General features: G+C 44.0%; 1 protein-coding gene across 4 annotated transcripts in view; it reads left to right on the forward strand.

Moving 5' to 3' along the window:
• LOC130484558 (dual specificity calcium/calmodulin-dependent 3',5'-cyclic nucleotide phosphodiesterase 1C-like) overlaps nt 1-16,262 on the forward strand; it is a 173,025-nt gene that overhangs the window by 144,480 nt on the left and 12,283 nt on the right. The window contains exons 14-16 of one of the 4 annotated variants that reach the window (XM_056857599.1): nt 468-767; nt 2,747-2,812; nt 15,656-15,804. In XM_056857599.1, coding sequence (XP_056713577.1) covers nt 468-767; nt 2,747-2,812; nt 15,656-15,669 — 380 coding nt within the window. In that variant the 3' untranslated portion in view covers nt 15,670-15,804. Of the gene's footprint in view, nt 1-467; nt 768-2,746; nt 2,813-15,655; nt 15,805-16,262 lie in introns of those variants that run through there. The other 3 variants (XM_056857598.1, XM_056857601.1, XM_056857600.1) reach the window with 3 other exon arrangements.

Genomic DNA, 16,262 nt, shown 5'->3' on the forward strand with positions numbered 1-16,262 from the left:
CCTCTCATCTCAGGGGTTTTGGTTGCAACCTACTGGTGGGTCACCACCCACAGTTTGTGAACCTTTGGAGTATGGAATTCTAAATTCCATGCAAAGTTAGCTGTGATGCAAACAAAAAGTTTTGAAGGTCCAGGGTTGGGATTTGCACCCTGAAAGGAAAAATTAGATGAAAGTTGCCATTCTGGTTCGGGTTGCCAGGTCCCTCTTCGCAACCGGAGGGAGGTTTTTTGGGTGGAGCCTGAGAAGGACAGGGTTTGGGGAGAGGAGGAACTTCAATACCATAGAGTCCACTTGCCAAAGCGGCCATTTTCTCCAGGTGAACTGATCTCTATCAGCTGCAGATCACTTGTGATAGCAGATCTCCAGCTAGTATCTGGCTGTTGGCAACCCTAATTCTGGTAAATACACTAATAGTTTATTTCTCCCCACCCCTGTTTAATTTCCCCTTGCTTTTGCTGAGGATGCAGAAGAAAAAGCAAAGAAGGAAGCAGAGGAGAGTTCTCCCCAGGGTGCAGATGAAAAGAGAACAGACGAAAATGAAGGGAAAAAGGCCACAGAGGAAACGGCTGCCACGATCTCCGAAAACAGCAAAGAAGGAAATTCCGGCGAGAGTAAGAGTACAGAAGCCAGTAAGAGCAATGTAAATGGGACTCGTCAAACTGGTGTTAACAAAAATGACGCTTCTCAAGGGAAAAATGTAACTCGGGCGGAAAAGGAAACAGATCCCAGCTCGGCAGGAAGAGACCAGAAACGGCATGTACAAAATGGTAAGCATTTGCTTCACTAGGAGGGGGACTTTCTGCTAGTCTGTGAGTAATAGATCTAGACCCGACAGCTGATTCACAGATCAGCAGTTTTTGCCTAACCCAAAGCCTCGTCCAAAGCTTTCCTTGATATTCTCTACTGATATTCTGCAATATATGTAGATATTGTTTTTCCTTCCACTTGCCCTGGGTTGCCATTGCAAATGTTAATGGCTCTCATGAGTCTAAGGAATTGTGTTGTATGGGTGCTATATAAAGCAGCAGGCTATTTGTGCTAAGTTTTACAAATATACAGACGGCGCACTTCTCCTGCTCAATGAGATAATAATACAGCGGTCCACACAATTTTAGAAGAAAAGAATTTTAATGCGATGAGACACAACATTAATCTTCTTTGATGCAAACCACTTTTCTTTGTTGGGCTTCTGCTATCTCATTCTGGGGGATTGTTCCGTTATCTGGGGATACGTTTTGCCATTTTGCTTCTGGAAATCATTATGCTCATCGTTCCTCTGTGTTGCTCCTGCATTGCAGACCAGCTATTATAAGTCTCTAAAGCTACCCTATTCATTAATGAATTGGATTCTGTGGAAGTTCGAGAAGAATCGTGCCTCGCTTTCGTCTGTAATGCCTCAGCAAAAGCTCCTTCCTCTTTTCAGAGGGCTATGTGAATTTTTAATATTTATATGGACATTTGTCATCCTTGCCCTCTTGTGGTCTTTTGTCTTCAATTGATGAAAGCAAATATTAATATCTCATTAGCGTGGGTCCTTGTGATAAAAAATAATTGCGGAAATGCTGAGCTTTGGCTTGCAAAGGATCATTCGCAAGTTGATATTCACTGAATCTGAAGGACCATTTGTTCTTCAAAGAATGGATTATGTTTACAGGGTGTTCCTGTCCTCTTGCAAAATCTTTTCAAGACTGGATTTCAAATAAATATACTTCCAATCCTACTCATGTATACTCAAAGGTAAATCTCAGTGGGGGCTTACTCCCAGGTAACTGTGCACAGGAATCCACCATTCTTGAACTGATTTAAAATCAATATATTTAGAGAACAGAGTGGCATTGGTTTGATACTGTCAAACTGCTAGTTTCCAATCATTATTCTTCACCAGGCCTTCGAGTGTGGATCAAAAAATCAGGGATAGATGGGGGAGGGGTTCCTACAAATGTGAGAGGAGCCAAAAATTGCATTGGAGGTTAAAAAACCCCAAATTATGGAAACAACATTTGTAGCTTTAACAGAGGATTTCCCACTGGTGAGACGACATTCCTGTGTCCCCTTCTCTCTTTCAATGAGGGGGAAAGACAATTGACCTCGATCTGGGTTTTCAAGAGTCTAAGCAGGTACACATGCATATTTGCTGTGCAACTGTGTGTGGTATAGTGGTTAAGAGCAGCAGACGCCAATCTTGACAACCAGGTTTGATTCCCCACTCCTCCACGTGTAGCCTGCTGGGCTAGTCACAGTTCTCTCAGAACTCTCTCAGCCCCACCTACCTCACAAGATGTCCATTGTGGGGAGGGGAAGGCAAGGCAATTGTAAGCAGCTCTGAGACTCCTAATAGTAGAGAAAAGTGGGGTATAAAAACCAACCCTTCTTCTTCCTTTTACTCCCATGTATTTTTTGATTGGGATCTAAACTTGTGTGTGAGAGAGAAGGAGGGAGAAAGAATCCAGTTATGACTAAATTCATTGGTACTTTTGTGTTTTTGTTTGTTTTATATATATATATATATATTATAATCTGATGACAGTGGAGGGTTATCTAAAAGCAAGGAAGACCTGAGGCTTACAGGTATACAGAAGTGGGAAGATGTGTCTGTAATATCATGTTTTTTCAGTCAGTCTAAGGAATAAGCATTGCTTCTATACTTTCCCATTTATTTCTGAATGTTTAACAGGGCTGAAACACATTTTAATAACCAGCTCTCGGGTTGAAGACTTTTCTGCTTTATCTAATCTCTGACTTCCAGGTAAATTAAAGGATGATAAGAAGTTAGACAAGAAAGATCAGGGAAAAGAGTTAAAGAAGTCAGAGGGTAAGGCTCCGTATTTTCTATCGTGTTTCTTCATCCATGCATGTGGTCCAGGCACACAGTATGAGTTGACCTGGCATATGAACTGTTCCATAAGAATCCGCTAGGAGATACAAAAGATCACTATTTTGTCAGTCCAAGGTCCATTTTTACAGAAAGTCATCATTTTGTAAGTTTTGAATTCTATTGAAATAAACAGAGGAGAACTTTTTCCAAACTGTGATGCATATCATATGTGAATTGAAACTGTCTCTTTTTCATCTGAGTCAAGGATACAAAACACTGCTCACAGAAAACTTTTCAGCAAGCCACAAGGGGCTGGTTTTCCCCCTCCCCCCTTTTTATACTCCCTAAAACCTGCAGTGCTTCCTATCCTAGATTTGAACGACAAACAGGGAAAGAAGAAGCCTTATAGATCATCTCATAAAGTCCCTTTCCTCAATGCAGGGAATCCAAAGATAGAGCAATTCTGATATATGGCTCCCTAGCCTCTGCTTAACGACCCCCATAAATGCTTTTGGTGTCAGACCAGTCTTAGAAGAAGAAGAGTTGGTTTTTATATGTCGACTTTCTCTACCACTTACGGAAGACTCAAACCGGCTTACAATCACCTTCCATTCTCCTCCCTACAACAGACACCCTGTGAGGTAGGTTGGACTGAGAGAGCACTAAGAGAGCTGTGACTAGCCCAAGGTCACCCAGCTGGCTTCGTGTGTAGGAGTGGGGAAACAAATCCAGTTCACCAGATTAGAGTCTGCCACTCAAGTGGAGGAGTGGGGAATCAAACCCGGTTCTCCAGATTAGAGTCCACCACTCCAAACCACCGCTCTTAGCCACTACATCATGCTGGCTCTCTTACCGCTAGGAAGTTTCTCTAAACATTCAGTCAAAATCTGCCTTCCCCTAACATAAGCCCAGTAAAATTAGTCTTGCCCTCTAGAGCAGCAGAGAGCAAGTCTTTGCCTTTTCCACACAACAGCCCTTCAGATATTCGAAGAGGGCAATCATGTCTTCCCTAGCTCTTCTCTGTTGCAATCGGAACATGCCTAGTTCCGTCAACCTTTCTTCATAGGGCTTGCCTTCCAGGCAAACAACCATCCCTCTTGCCCTAGGTAGCTGTTGATAAAGAAATAATAAGCTGCCCCTTATAAGCTGAACTGAAAGGGGGATACTTTTTGGAAGTGGTAAAAAAGAACAACACACACACTCTTTTAGTGATTTTTCTCCAAGCGCTATTCTGAAAGAGGGCAAAACAGTTTATCTCCTACTGGGTGAAGGCAACTGGTGATCCAGTTGGCACCCCTATTACCAATTCATGAAGCACTCCCCTCGCTCTTGATTGGCTGCCATGTTAGTGGCATGTGTCCTGTTGCTACACTCAGAAAATTTTTGGAAGCATTTCTGCAGCCTGTAGTTTTGAGCAATGTAAGGCTCTTTAGGCTACAGGAAGGCTTCAGACGTTGCTGAATTGCCATGAAGTCAAATCTGCCTGCAGCGCCCTATGATGATTTTATGGTCAATGCACAATCAGCTACCCTCCCCCCATGGTACCAAACTAATCTTGGGAAGATAATCCAAAATTCTCACTGGTCCTCATCAGATGATACATAACGTGGTTGGTTCTGCTATGGAAAAGGGGTTGGGAACCTGAGTTTTCTCACACTTAAATCAAGTCCACATAATGTGCATGACCAGAAACCTCTCTATGTACATAGACAGGCCTAGCGTGACCCATGAGTGAACCAAGACCACTCACAGTTTCTGTAAAATCCCTACTCAGTCATCCTAGGGATCTACCATGGGGGTAGATCCTCGAGTGAAATCCACATCAAGCTAGATGTGGTACCTTCCTCCGGCCCTACTCTGAAATTCATGTGAGCAGACAAATAAGCAGGAGGCTGTGTTCTTAATCCCATGTTTGAATGTTTATGTAAAAAAATACAAGGGCAGCAGGATGTTTATTGTTAAATTGAGGTAGCCCTCTGAGTTTTGACTTGGTACGATCAGGTGTTTTTAAAGAGGACATAATTGAACAGTCTTGATTCTCTGTGAAAACATGGATGGACCTCTTGGGATGAACACTTTTCCTATCCCATTTTGACAAAATAAGATAGAAGTCTAGTGGCATCTTAAAAGCTAAAAAAATGTATTCCAACATAAACTTTCGTAGAGTTAAACCTAATTTCTTTGGATGCGTATGACTCCATATGCATCTGAAGAAGTGAGCTCTGATTCACGAAATCATATGCTAGAATAAATGTGAGTCTTTAAGGTGCCACTGGACTTTTCTTTTGCTGCAACCGACTAACATGGCAAACCCTGTGGCACATTTTGACAGTGTGAAACAGGAAGATCTCTGGGAGAAATCAACAACACAAGCAAACTGGAACACATTCATGTCATAAGCAGTGCTCTCCATCTAGTGGTTATTATATATTCCTACAGTTTACAGGCTGGATTTGTTTTGGGGAGAATCTTTCTTTTCTTTGTTTCCCCTTGTTCTTAGACCGAGGTCTTGAATGATAAAACCATAAAACTTAAATAAGACCCTTCTCTAAAAACACCTCCCTTCGACTCTTCTCTGCAGCCTACAAAAAGCGAGCAACAAAATGAGTACGCTGAGGGTCAGAGTCCTCTAAGAGGAACTGAACCTTTTGCTCCAAAGTTGCTCGAGAAAATGTGGACCATTTGTTGAAACATGGCATAATCCATTTTAGCCTAAGTTGGTACACGTAAGGACAATGCAAAAGGATATGTACCAAGGAGTCTACTGATTTAAGAGGGCAGGAACACAGCCAGTCTGAAAAAGGGATCCTTAGCATACGGCCCAGCAAAGATTCTACATAACTTGGCACTAACCAGAGAAACCAGTTAGGAAGGAAGATTTCCCTTAGATAACATGCCCAGGGCAAGTGGGGAACATGTCCTCTGATGATCAAAATGAGTGTAACTCTTCTCTCTAGCATAGATCAATTTAGCCACAAATTATCCAAGGGTAAAATTTTACCCTTTCAATATATTGATGGCACTTGTAGCATCTGCACATATGCCTGCCCTTTGAGGGACATGGAAAAGTGATAGACTAACAGCCCAATCCTGAGGTTTCTGGATGAAACCTCTTAGGAGGCGGCGTCACCCCGCTGCCAGCGTGAGTGCGTGTAAAACCATGATTACACGCACTTACGCTGGCGGCGAGGAAAGTCCTGCTGGCAGCCGAGCGCCATGGGACCCTGCCTCGCCCCTCTGTCGGTGCGGCCTCTCCGTGGCACAGGCCATGGTGTAGAGAGGCCGTGCCGGCTCAGGGGGGCGGGGGGAGGAGCCACCGGTTAGGCGGCTCCCTATCCCGATTTGGCCAATTACACCAGCGCTGAGAATGGCAGTGCTGCACCTGCTTTTGAGCAGGTGCAATCTCGCTGTTTCCTATGGGGCAAAAGGCCCTAATAAAACAACCAAAAAAGCAGCGAAACAGTTTTTGTTTTTGTTTTACTGCATACGGGAATCGGCTTAGGAAGAGGTGCCACTGCGCCTCTTCCCCGCCGTCCCCGTACGCCGCCAGCTCAGGAATGGGCTGTAAATAATTCAGTCTAATTTGTTCTAATTCTTTTTCCAGAGAGCTTTTCCAGGTATCTGCAGTTTGAATGTGATTAAAATTTCACTAGTGTTGTACAAAAAAAGCAGTCTACCTGGTTTTTGGATGGTAGTTCTGTAACCCAACAAAACATTCTGATATTTGGGTTAGTAAAATGTGTGCGTTTTAAAATGTGTATATATATATGTGTGTGTGTGTGTGTATGTGTGCGTATTTTACTTTTTAAAATTATGTAATTGAAGGGAAACTGTAGTGGGGGAACTGGGAAGATGAAATAATAATCATAATAATCATAATCATAATAAGAGTTGGTTTCTCTACCACTTAAGGTGGAATCAAACCGGCTTACAATCACCTTCCCCTCCCACAAGAGACACCCAGTATGGTAGGTGGGGCTGAGAGAGCTCTAAGAGAGCTTTGACTAGTCCACGGTCACCCAGCTAGCTTCATGTGTAGGAGTGGGAAATCAAACCTGGTTCTCCAGATCAGAGTCCACCGCTCCAAACCACCACTCTTAACCACTACACCATGCTGGCTCTGACAGGAGGGCAGAGGGCAGATCCCATGTTTATCTTGTGCTCAGTTTATGGCCATGGGCCGGGCTACTTGCTTTAATCTAACCCAACATGTTGATTTTAGTCTTATTCTCTCCACTCTGCTTGAAGCTTTCCTTTGGCCCAAGGAAGAGCCTTTGCTTATAACTGTGGCCGGATAAGTACTTCCAAGAAGCATTTGAACTTGTTTGCCCCCAGTATCTGGTATTCAGAATAATGATGCCTCTGAACTTGTAAGTTTCATTTACATGTCATGGCTGAAAGGAAGGACTTCCATGGATGAGCCTGGGTGGAACAGAAGGAGTAAATCTGGGTAGATGAAGAGAATGGGGAGATGTGATAGAAGGGGGTTACTAAACTGCATGGGACTTGTAGCACCTACACTTTTGGGGGGCATCAGCTGTTCCTAGCATCACAAAAGTGCTTTTAAATTTCCCTCTCCTGTTTTTCCTGTAATACAGGATGCTCTGAGTGAAGTTATTATTAACATACTTTGGAGTTAGGGAGCAATTTTCCTCCAGGCCAGGGATCCTGGAGAGTCTCCCCCCCACCATCTTATGGGCATGGGGGGGAGGTAGTTGTGAGATTCCTGCATTGTGCAGGGGGCTAGACTAGATGACCCTGGTAATCCTTTCCAACTCTAGGATTCTATTAGAAATACATGTTATTAATAGAGATTATAAGAAATACATGTAGCATCTGTTCATATATGTAGGGTTGCCAGGTCCCCCTTCACCACCAGTGGAGGTTTTTGGGGCAGAGCCTGAGGAGGGCGGGGTTTGGGGAGGGGAGTCGTGTCGTGTATATGTCGTGCATATCAATCCTAAGTCCTTCACAAAAAGCAAACTTTTATTTGACATTTATTATTTCATCCCTTAAACATCTGGGGAGCTCAGGGTCCATTAGTTCAGATCAAAGCAGTTCATTACTGTGCTGGTATGTGGATAATTAATCACTTTAAATATGTCATTAGTGCTTAGGTAACAGGAACAATAAATAGTTTTCTTAGTGTATATGCTGCAGCCAGCAATGTATGTTGGCTCTTCCATGGATCTTATTTGGCAAGAGACCCTGCTGACCAAAGAGAGGCTGGAGGCCTGAATAAACAGGAAGTTGCAACATGGGTTCTTTGATTTAACCACCAATCACAGTAACTTCGATAATAAAGTATACAAGTTGGGCCGGCAAAGAATCACACTGGGGGGAATTGGAAATTCCTTCTCTCTGACCTATACTTCCCTGTTCAGAATAATATGAGCTCTGTGGAACTTAAACAGATCTGCTTTATCTGTCTTTGAACTGTCTCGATGAGCTTGCTCATTTCTCAAGCCATTTTTAAATGGTGCGTGGATCTTCCTTGAATACACAAAAAAATGCTTTCTTCATGCCCAGGGAGTTCTCAGAGTATGCAGAAATCCTGACCTTGTTTGTGATTAACCCCATTTTGCTACCAGACAATAATGAACTTTAGTATTAGATGGACTGATATGATTTAATTCCCTGCCCATCACAATCCTCCAGAAACAGTTGACTTCTTTGTCTTTGATGCTATAAGCTATTGGATACCAAGCTGTCATTTGATAGTTCAGGAGAGGGGTTAATCAAATAATTAATATTTACATTAGAGGGTTTGCAATATAAAGACCTGGATTTCATTCTTTTGTTGCTTGAGAAACTTGAGTTGGATTCTTCAGCATCAGAATTAAATCTTTGGAAATCAATCTGACACTGCTTTCATTCCATTAGAAAACACATTTCTTGATGTAATTTCCCCTCCCAAAGGAAATTGTTTCTAAGAGTGAGGACAAGGTGCAGTTTTTGAAATCTCCATAGTTATTACAAAGTAATTTCATAAATTTGTCTCTGCCTTCAGTTCACTGGAATCAGTGCTACCTAGCTCCTGGACATACTAGTGTGGTTTTACAGGCTGTTAATTAATGTTTTTACTGGTCAAAAGTATTTTTTTTTAAAAAAAACTGTTAGTACATACTAGGGAGAGATGAGGCTGGACGCTGTTCATGGGAAGAGGTTCATAACAGACAAGGGAATAGCTGGCATTATCCAAGTGTATATTAACTACACTGTTTGCATTCAGAATATTGTATATGCATGAGAGGGGTATGGTTTGTGTGACTAGTGGAAGCATATGAATATTGGGTATAGCATGGGTATCTGTGAATGAGGCGGAGCCTTATCTTTCTTCTTTCTTTCCCCCCTGTTCTTAGACCGAGGTCTTGAACACTAAAACCATAAAACTTAAATAAGACCCATCTCTAAAAACACCTCTCTTCCTCTCTTCTCTGCAACCTCCAAAAAACAAGCAACTAAATAAGTACGCTGAGGGTCAGAGTCCTCTAAGAGGAACTGAACATTAGTGAGGCAGAGCGTGTGTGTTAGAAAAGGAAATTGACCCAGACAGTGAACGGGGTAAATTCTTCTCAGATGGTTGTTTAGTATTTATATAGCACTTGGATGCTTAAAACCCCAAATTTTTGTAGTTGTCAAACCCTTGTGGAACGTTACTTGCTGTTGAGATGTTTCATAGTTATTCTCAGTATAAAGACAGGAAAGTAGGTTGGCAGATGGGATAACTTGCCCATGAACACATCATTGAATAAGTGTCTAGGAAAAAGCTCGGCTCCAGGTTTTCTCTGTCCAGGTCTAGCACTCAGGGAGGGCTGCAGCTCAGTGGTCGAGCAACTGCTTTGCATGCAGAAGGGCCCAGTTTCAGCCACTAACATCTCAATTTAAAGGAATAGGGTAACAGGTGGTGTGTGTACACAAAAAATTCGGGTAAATTTTGATTCGGGTATATTGGACCTGAAATTTTCAGGATTCCTGAATATTCCCAAATCCCCATACCAGTATAGGGTTTTTTTTGTGTGTGTGTGTGGGTGGGGTCTGAAATAAATTGGCTACATTATAGCTATGAGAATTTTCTCCTGGGCTTTGGGGGGACTGTTTTTTAAGGTAGAGGCACCAAATTTTCAGTGACTCATCTTCAAAGGACCCTCACGTTTGGTAAAGAATAAGGGGTTCAATTTTCAGCATAGCTTATGGTGACTCGTCTTAGAAGGACCTCCAAGGATGGTATAGAATAGGGGGTCCAATTTTTTGGGTCCCCAAAGAGGGTACCCCCATCCATCCTCCATTGTTTCCAATGGTGGAAAAATGAGGGCCCATAAAATTGGACCCTTGATCCAATCTTTACTAAACTTGGGGGTACTTGTAAGCTATGCTGAAATTTTGTTGTCTCTACCTTAAAGACAGCCCCCCAGAGCCCTGGAAAGATTCCCCATAGGCTATAATGGAGCAGAAGGAGGATTTGCATGTGTGAATAGGGCTGTTGATTCGGTTCGGCCCGAACTGAAAAACAGCCGAATTTCCCCTGATTCGGTGGTTTTTAGTTTGGGACGAACCAAACTCAAAAATGGAGGGCAACCGGGGGAGCCGAATCCAGCGAGTTTGGGAGCTCACAAATAAATCCGGCCAATTCGGGGCGGCAGTAAGCAGCATAACTGTCAGTAAGCAGCATTCTCCTTCCCCGGCCAATCGGTGGCCAAGCTGGGTCTTCTTCTGGCCAATCAGTCAGGATTGAGTACTGGAGGAATCGGCTGATGTGCGGCCTGGCCGGGGAGAGAGAGAGAGAGGGAAATCCTAGTGTGTGTGTGTGTGTGGGGGGGTGCTTGTGCACATTCACTCCTTTCTGTGGCTGCAGGGGGCATATTTTTTGGGGTACAGACCCCAAACTTTCAGCAGAGATTCAGACAAGCCTTCTTAAGAGACCACCCATGTTTTGTAAACATTGGGTCAGGGGGTCCTGAGATATGGGCTCCCACTTTTTTTCTTTCCATGGCTGCAGGGGGCGCATTTTTGGGGGTACAGACCCCAAACTTTCAGTGGAGCTTCAGATGAGCCTTATTAAGATACCCCCCCAAGTTTTGTAAACATTGGGTCAGGGGGTCTCGAGATATGGGCTCCACCCCTTTTCCCTCCCCCCTTTTCCATTTATGTGGCTGCAGGAGGCGCTTTTTTTGGGGATACAGCCCCCAAACTTTCAGCATAGCTTCAGACAATCCTTCTTAAGATACCACCCAAGTTTTGTAAAGATGGGTTCAGTGGGGGCAGAAATATTGGCTCCCCCCTTTTCTCTTTCCGTGGCTGCAGGGGGCGCATTTTTGGGGGTGTAGATCCCAAACTTTGAGCGGAGCTTCAGACAAGCCTTCTTAAGAGACCACCCAAGTTTTGTAAACATTGGGTCAGGGGGTCCCGAGATATGGGCTTTCCCCTTTCCCCATTTCCCTATTGGGATGAATGGATCAGCTGATCCTGTATGCATCTCCAGAGCAAAATGTCCCGTGCCTAATTGGAATCATCTTGGATTACAAGTCCTCCACAGCCCCTCCTGATGGAACAGAAGACAGCCACAGTAAGACCCCTTTGGGGGCTTTAATCTATAATTTTTCTCCTGTGTGTGTGTGTGTGTGGGGGGGAAACAGAGTCTGTGTGTGGGAAGGGAGCAGTTTCTGTGGGTGGGGTGGGGGAAGCCAAAGGGGGCTTTTGCCGGTTCTGCCTGGGGGTGTGTTCCCCGTCGAGTCTCTCTTTCCCTGGTTTGAGGGGGGGTTTCAGTTGTGTGTCTTCAGGTTTTCCCTCATTCATAAGAGCGGTTAGGTGTATTTGGATGCTTGCTCAAAACTGGTTTTCAAATGGTGACTTAAAGAATGCATTTGGAGTCCCATGCAAAAGGGGAAATTTCACCCCTCCTGCTCATTATGCATAGCTAGCTGCCTCTGTCCCTTTCCATGGTTTGCAAACTCCCAGATGTCAGGTGTTGCTTTGCACAGTTGCAAAGGTGTTGCTTACAAGGTTGTGTTGCTTTGCAGTTGTGTTGCAATGCTTTGCAAACTTCTCAGCTGTTTGTCGGGGCTGGGAGCTTTGTGCGTGGGCGGCAAGCTCTGCTCAGACATGCACATTAAGGGTGGGGGACCCCTTTCGGGGCCCATATCTCAGCCCCCCCTGACCCAATCTTTACAAAACTTGGGGGGTCTTGCAAGAAGGGTCCTTTGAAGCTCCGCTGAAAGTTTGGGACCTCTACCCCAAAAAATGCCCCCCCAGAGCCGCGGAAAGGATTGGTTGTGTTTTTAATGGCTTTATTCGGCCAATTTTTTTTCCCGAACTTTGAATTCCCGCCGAATTGCACAGACCCGAAGCGGGGGAGTTCGGACTTTGGCATATCCCAAATCTAAACGGGCCGAATTCAGCCGAATCCGAACTATACCGAATTTTTTTTAATTCAACAGCCCTATGTGTGAATGCTCTGACTCTAGAAGAGAAGGCAAGAAAAGGAAAATACCAAAGATACAGTGAAAAGGTCTATAATAAAAATATGCCTTATGTTGCTCTTGGTGTCTGTGAAAGGGAACTACTTGCTGTTTCTTAAAATAAGCATCATTCTCATATGTCCCCAGAATTCTGGTCTCTTGTGAGAGCAGCAGGCGAGGATCTATTTCTTAACAAAAATTATCTGAAAGATTGAGGACAAAACTTAGAGTGGGGCAGTCAAAGAAAGCACACGCAACAGAGCTGCTTGTCTTTGGGGTCTAGGTGCTTCTATGTCCTTTGTATAACAAGCAACAGCAGGATACGTATATGTCTCTTGCCAACTCCCTGCTGCAAAGCTGCCATAAAGCATACTGCTGAAAAGTGCAGTAAGACCCAAACAGGGCAGCCTTTAGTTTGCACATTTTACAGTCTTCCCTGAATTTGTTCTGCCCACTTGTGAATCCAGTTATGTGATCAGTCTGAACTTCATAGCATCCAGTTGCAATGAGTGCCAACTATCTGTTGCATGCTTTGCAGAGGGGAAAAAAATATGGACTTGATATCCATTTTATTATTAGTTCTGTCTTAATTTCTTTTTGGTGCAGTGTGTTGTATCATATAGATAGTTCTAGGGAGTTGGCCACAGAACTACAAGTAAAAGTCAGAGGTGTACTTTTTTTCCAACCAGGCAGGAAGTATTCTGGCAAATTAGACCAAATTAGATATCGCCGTCAAAATGCCAAGGCTGGAATTCAACCGAGCTAATGCATCACACCCAAAGTGTATGAATACTTTCCTGATTTCCACTTCTGATTGTAGGAGCAACAGAGAAGCAGGTTCCTTGCAGTGCCATCTTAAACCGAGTTACACCCTTCTACGTCTGTTGCAGTCAATGGATTTAGGAAGGCATAACTCTGTTTAGGATGGCACTGTGAGGAACCTTTCGCAGGAGCACCATGAGTGGATGAGCCCAGTAGCCCAGGCCACATGCAACCCTTGGGGGTGGTTTTCAGATGTTTGATACCTGGATATGTAAAAACGACAGTCCTTTCAACAGCAGGCAAAAATTTCACACACCACTAAAGTATACCGTATTGATACAGACCACAGGGTCTTAGCCTGTAATCCATTGTCTGTGAATGGGCACGACTGCCCAGCAGGTGCACATTCTCATTAGGGAAGCTGTGGATTTTGTGATGAAGGTGTTGGCTGTCCCAAACACAGGTGGCTGTCCCAAACACAGGTGACCTGACTGCTCGATCTCAACAAACAACTTGGATGGCTGCCCAACAGAAGCCGCCTCCCAGATTTCTTGCCGAGTCCTGGCCTTGCAGGGGACTAGCGAGACGTTTGCAGGTGGAGATCGAAAGCCAACTCTCACCTGGTATCAGTCGAGCTTCTCCACCCCACTGCCAAAGCTTTTCACTTTATTCCAGCGAGGCGGGAGCACTTGGCTTCTTGTCCTGTTGGGGTGCAGAGAAATGGAGCACTTTTGTGCTCTCCCGTCCAAGCAATTTCAGGTAGTGATGGGAGCAGATTTCTTCTCACCCTCAAGATGTTATCTTGAGCTGCAAAGAATAGGAACAGACAGGTAGCTCCTGTTTACTGTCGCGTATTCTGTCAATTTCAGGTGTAAATGAAAGCAACAATTGTTCTTGTCCACATGAAACTGTACAAAGGAGCTGCAGAGAACAGGCAATGGGCTCTCATTCTCTGCAACCCAAGTTCTCACTGGGAGGGAGGGGGCAGAACACTGTCATTTGGGGAAATTTGGGAAGAGGGGTTTCTTCTCTTCAGTCTGAGTTATCAGTTGAGGAAGGAGAAGTAGATTGCAGCTCTCTCTCCTCCCCAAGCTGTCAGTTCGGACAGCAGAGGATAGGAGCAGACCACTCCTGTTTTCCCTAGCCCAAGCTCTCAGATCTGGGCGGTGAGAAAAGAACAAACACGTCCAGCTTTTTAAATTTTGCTTATTTGTTTACAACACTCTTATGCCATCTTTCCACTTGATCAGGGTCCCCGAGGCAGCAAACGTAACAACATTAAAAAAAACAGCATTTAAAATTATAAAAGGATTCAGTAAAAACACATAAACAACACCAGAACCCAGGAGAATGGTAAATAACCATTATTGGGGCTATGTCAACCAAAACAAAGAAGGCATAACCCTCTGGTGGAAGACACCAATAGAGGAAGTCAGATGAATCTCCCTGGTGAGGGAGTTCCAAAGTCTTACAGGTTTGGCTGCAGAGAACAGGAGTTATCTGTTCCTTTTCTCTACAACCCAAGGTGCCAGTTTGGGGTAGGGAGTCAAAAAGGATAGTCATCTGGATTCTTGATCATCCCACCACCAATTTACTGCATCTTAACTGGTCTTGGACTCAGCAAACTTTTCAGGCTAGGAGAACCCACCTTCCAGCTGATCCCTGCAACCAGCTGGAAGTCAATTCCTGATTCCTCCCCCCAAAGTACTTTGCTGTGCCCACAGCCAAAATTTCCCCAGCAGGAGAACAGGAGCTGACTCCCAGTAGATCCCTCATCAGCTGGCACTCAGGTTCTGATGGCGAGCAGTAGACTATTCTGTGAATAAACTTGGCCAAACAGCCGATTGATTAATCAGCTGTCTTATCACCATAGGATGTGAGCCAAGCCAGCAGGTGTGTGAGCATCCTTAATTATTATCTAATGTTCCCAAGCCACAAGTAAAAAAGCAGGGCATGAAAACAGCATATCAGGCAAGGCAACATTACTTATAAAAGACGTCCGATACTCGGCATTCAGGCAATATATTTGATGAGACCCTTCTGCCCTGGTGGCCATTAGCCAGCTCCTGTTACATTAGTGGGGCGGGGCTGTGACTCAGTGGCAGAGCATCTGCTTGGCATGCAGAAAGTCCCAGGTTCAACCCCAGCATCTCCAGTTAAAGGGACTAGGCAAGTAGGTGATTTTAAAGACCCCTGCCTGAAACCCTGGAGAGCTGTTGCCGGTCTGAATAGACAATACTGACTTTGATGGACCAAGGGTCTGATTCAGTATGAGGCAGCTTCATGTTTATGTTGATTCTTGTTTGCTGTATATCACTTCTTAAAGGCCCGAGGGAGAAATCCAGAATCTAAGATTTTATTTTCAGGGTGGGATAAGCAGTATAAAAAAAAACTCTCATCCACTGGCTATCAGAAGCTGTTACAAGTCGGGTGAGGGGCCTGGTTATAACCATAAAATCCCAAATGCCCCCTATTTGCCCCTCTACATTCTGAATGCCTCTGGGGGCTGTACACTCTCCATTAAGAATCACCAATAAGTTTTTTCCTTCCCATTTTTCCCACTACTCGGTCACTCGGGAGGAACATTGACAACTTTTTCTCTCTCTCTCTTTTTTTCCAGATACAGAAGAATAAAAAAAATTACATATAATCAAAAAGAGACTGCAAATTTCTTTCATCATTTTATCTGATCTTCATTATTCTTCTCCTCCTTCCACAAAGACCAGTTTCTGGGGAGGGCATTATGCAGGTTTCTTCGCCGCCGCTTCATTTTTTTTCCTCCTTCCACGGGCTGCTTCGCAGTGAATGACTCTGGGGCTTTCACTCTGGGATGTTTTTCTTCTTCTTCTTTTTCTTCTTCTTTTTAATGAGGTTTGCCCTTAGCAAAATGATTCTTTTTTGGGAACTGGCAAATCGAGCAAATGTGAGATCTTCCGATGCTAACGCTAGGCCCAGCTTGTGGGAAAAAAACATTCTGGAGAGGTGAAGCAGAGAACTGACCCGCACGTGGGAAGAGTCTCTTGAAATGCTGTTGTTTCCATGAGTTCTTTTAATGTACAAAAAGAAGCATTGAATTGTCTGTCCAATTTAAGCTGCAATTAAGAGCGCTGTTTGTTTCTGTTTTTTAAAAGGAAATCCAGCTATTTTACAAATAAGCAAATTGCTAAATTCCTAGACAGCTTTATAGTATTTTTCCAAAAAAAAAAAAAAATACATACTATAGATTT

The sequence above is a fragment of the Euleptes europaea genome, chromosome 11 (genome assembly GCF_029931775.1).
Source record: "Euleptes europaea isolate rEulEur1 chromosome 11, rEulEur1.hap1, whole genome shotgun sequence".
Taxonomy (NCBI): domain Eukaryota; kingdom Metazoa; phylum Chordata; class Lepidosauria; order Squamata; family Sphaerodactylidae; genus Euleptes; species Euleptes europaea.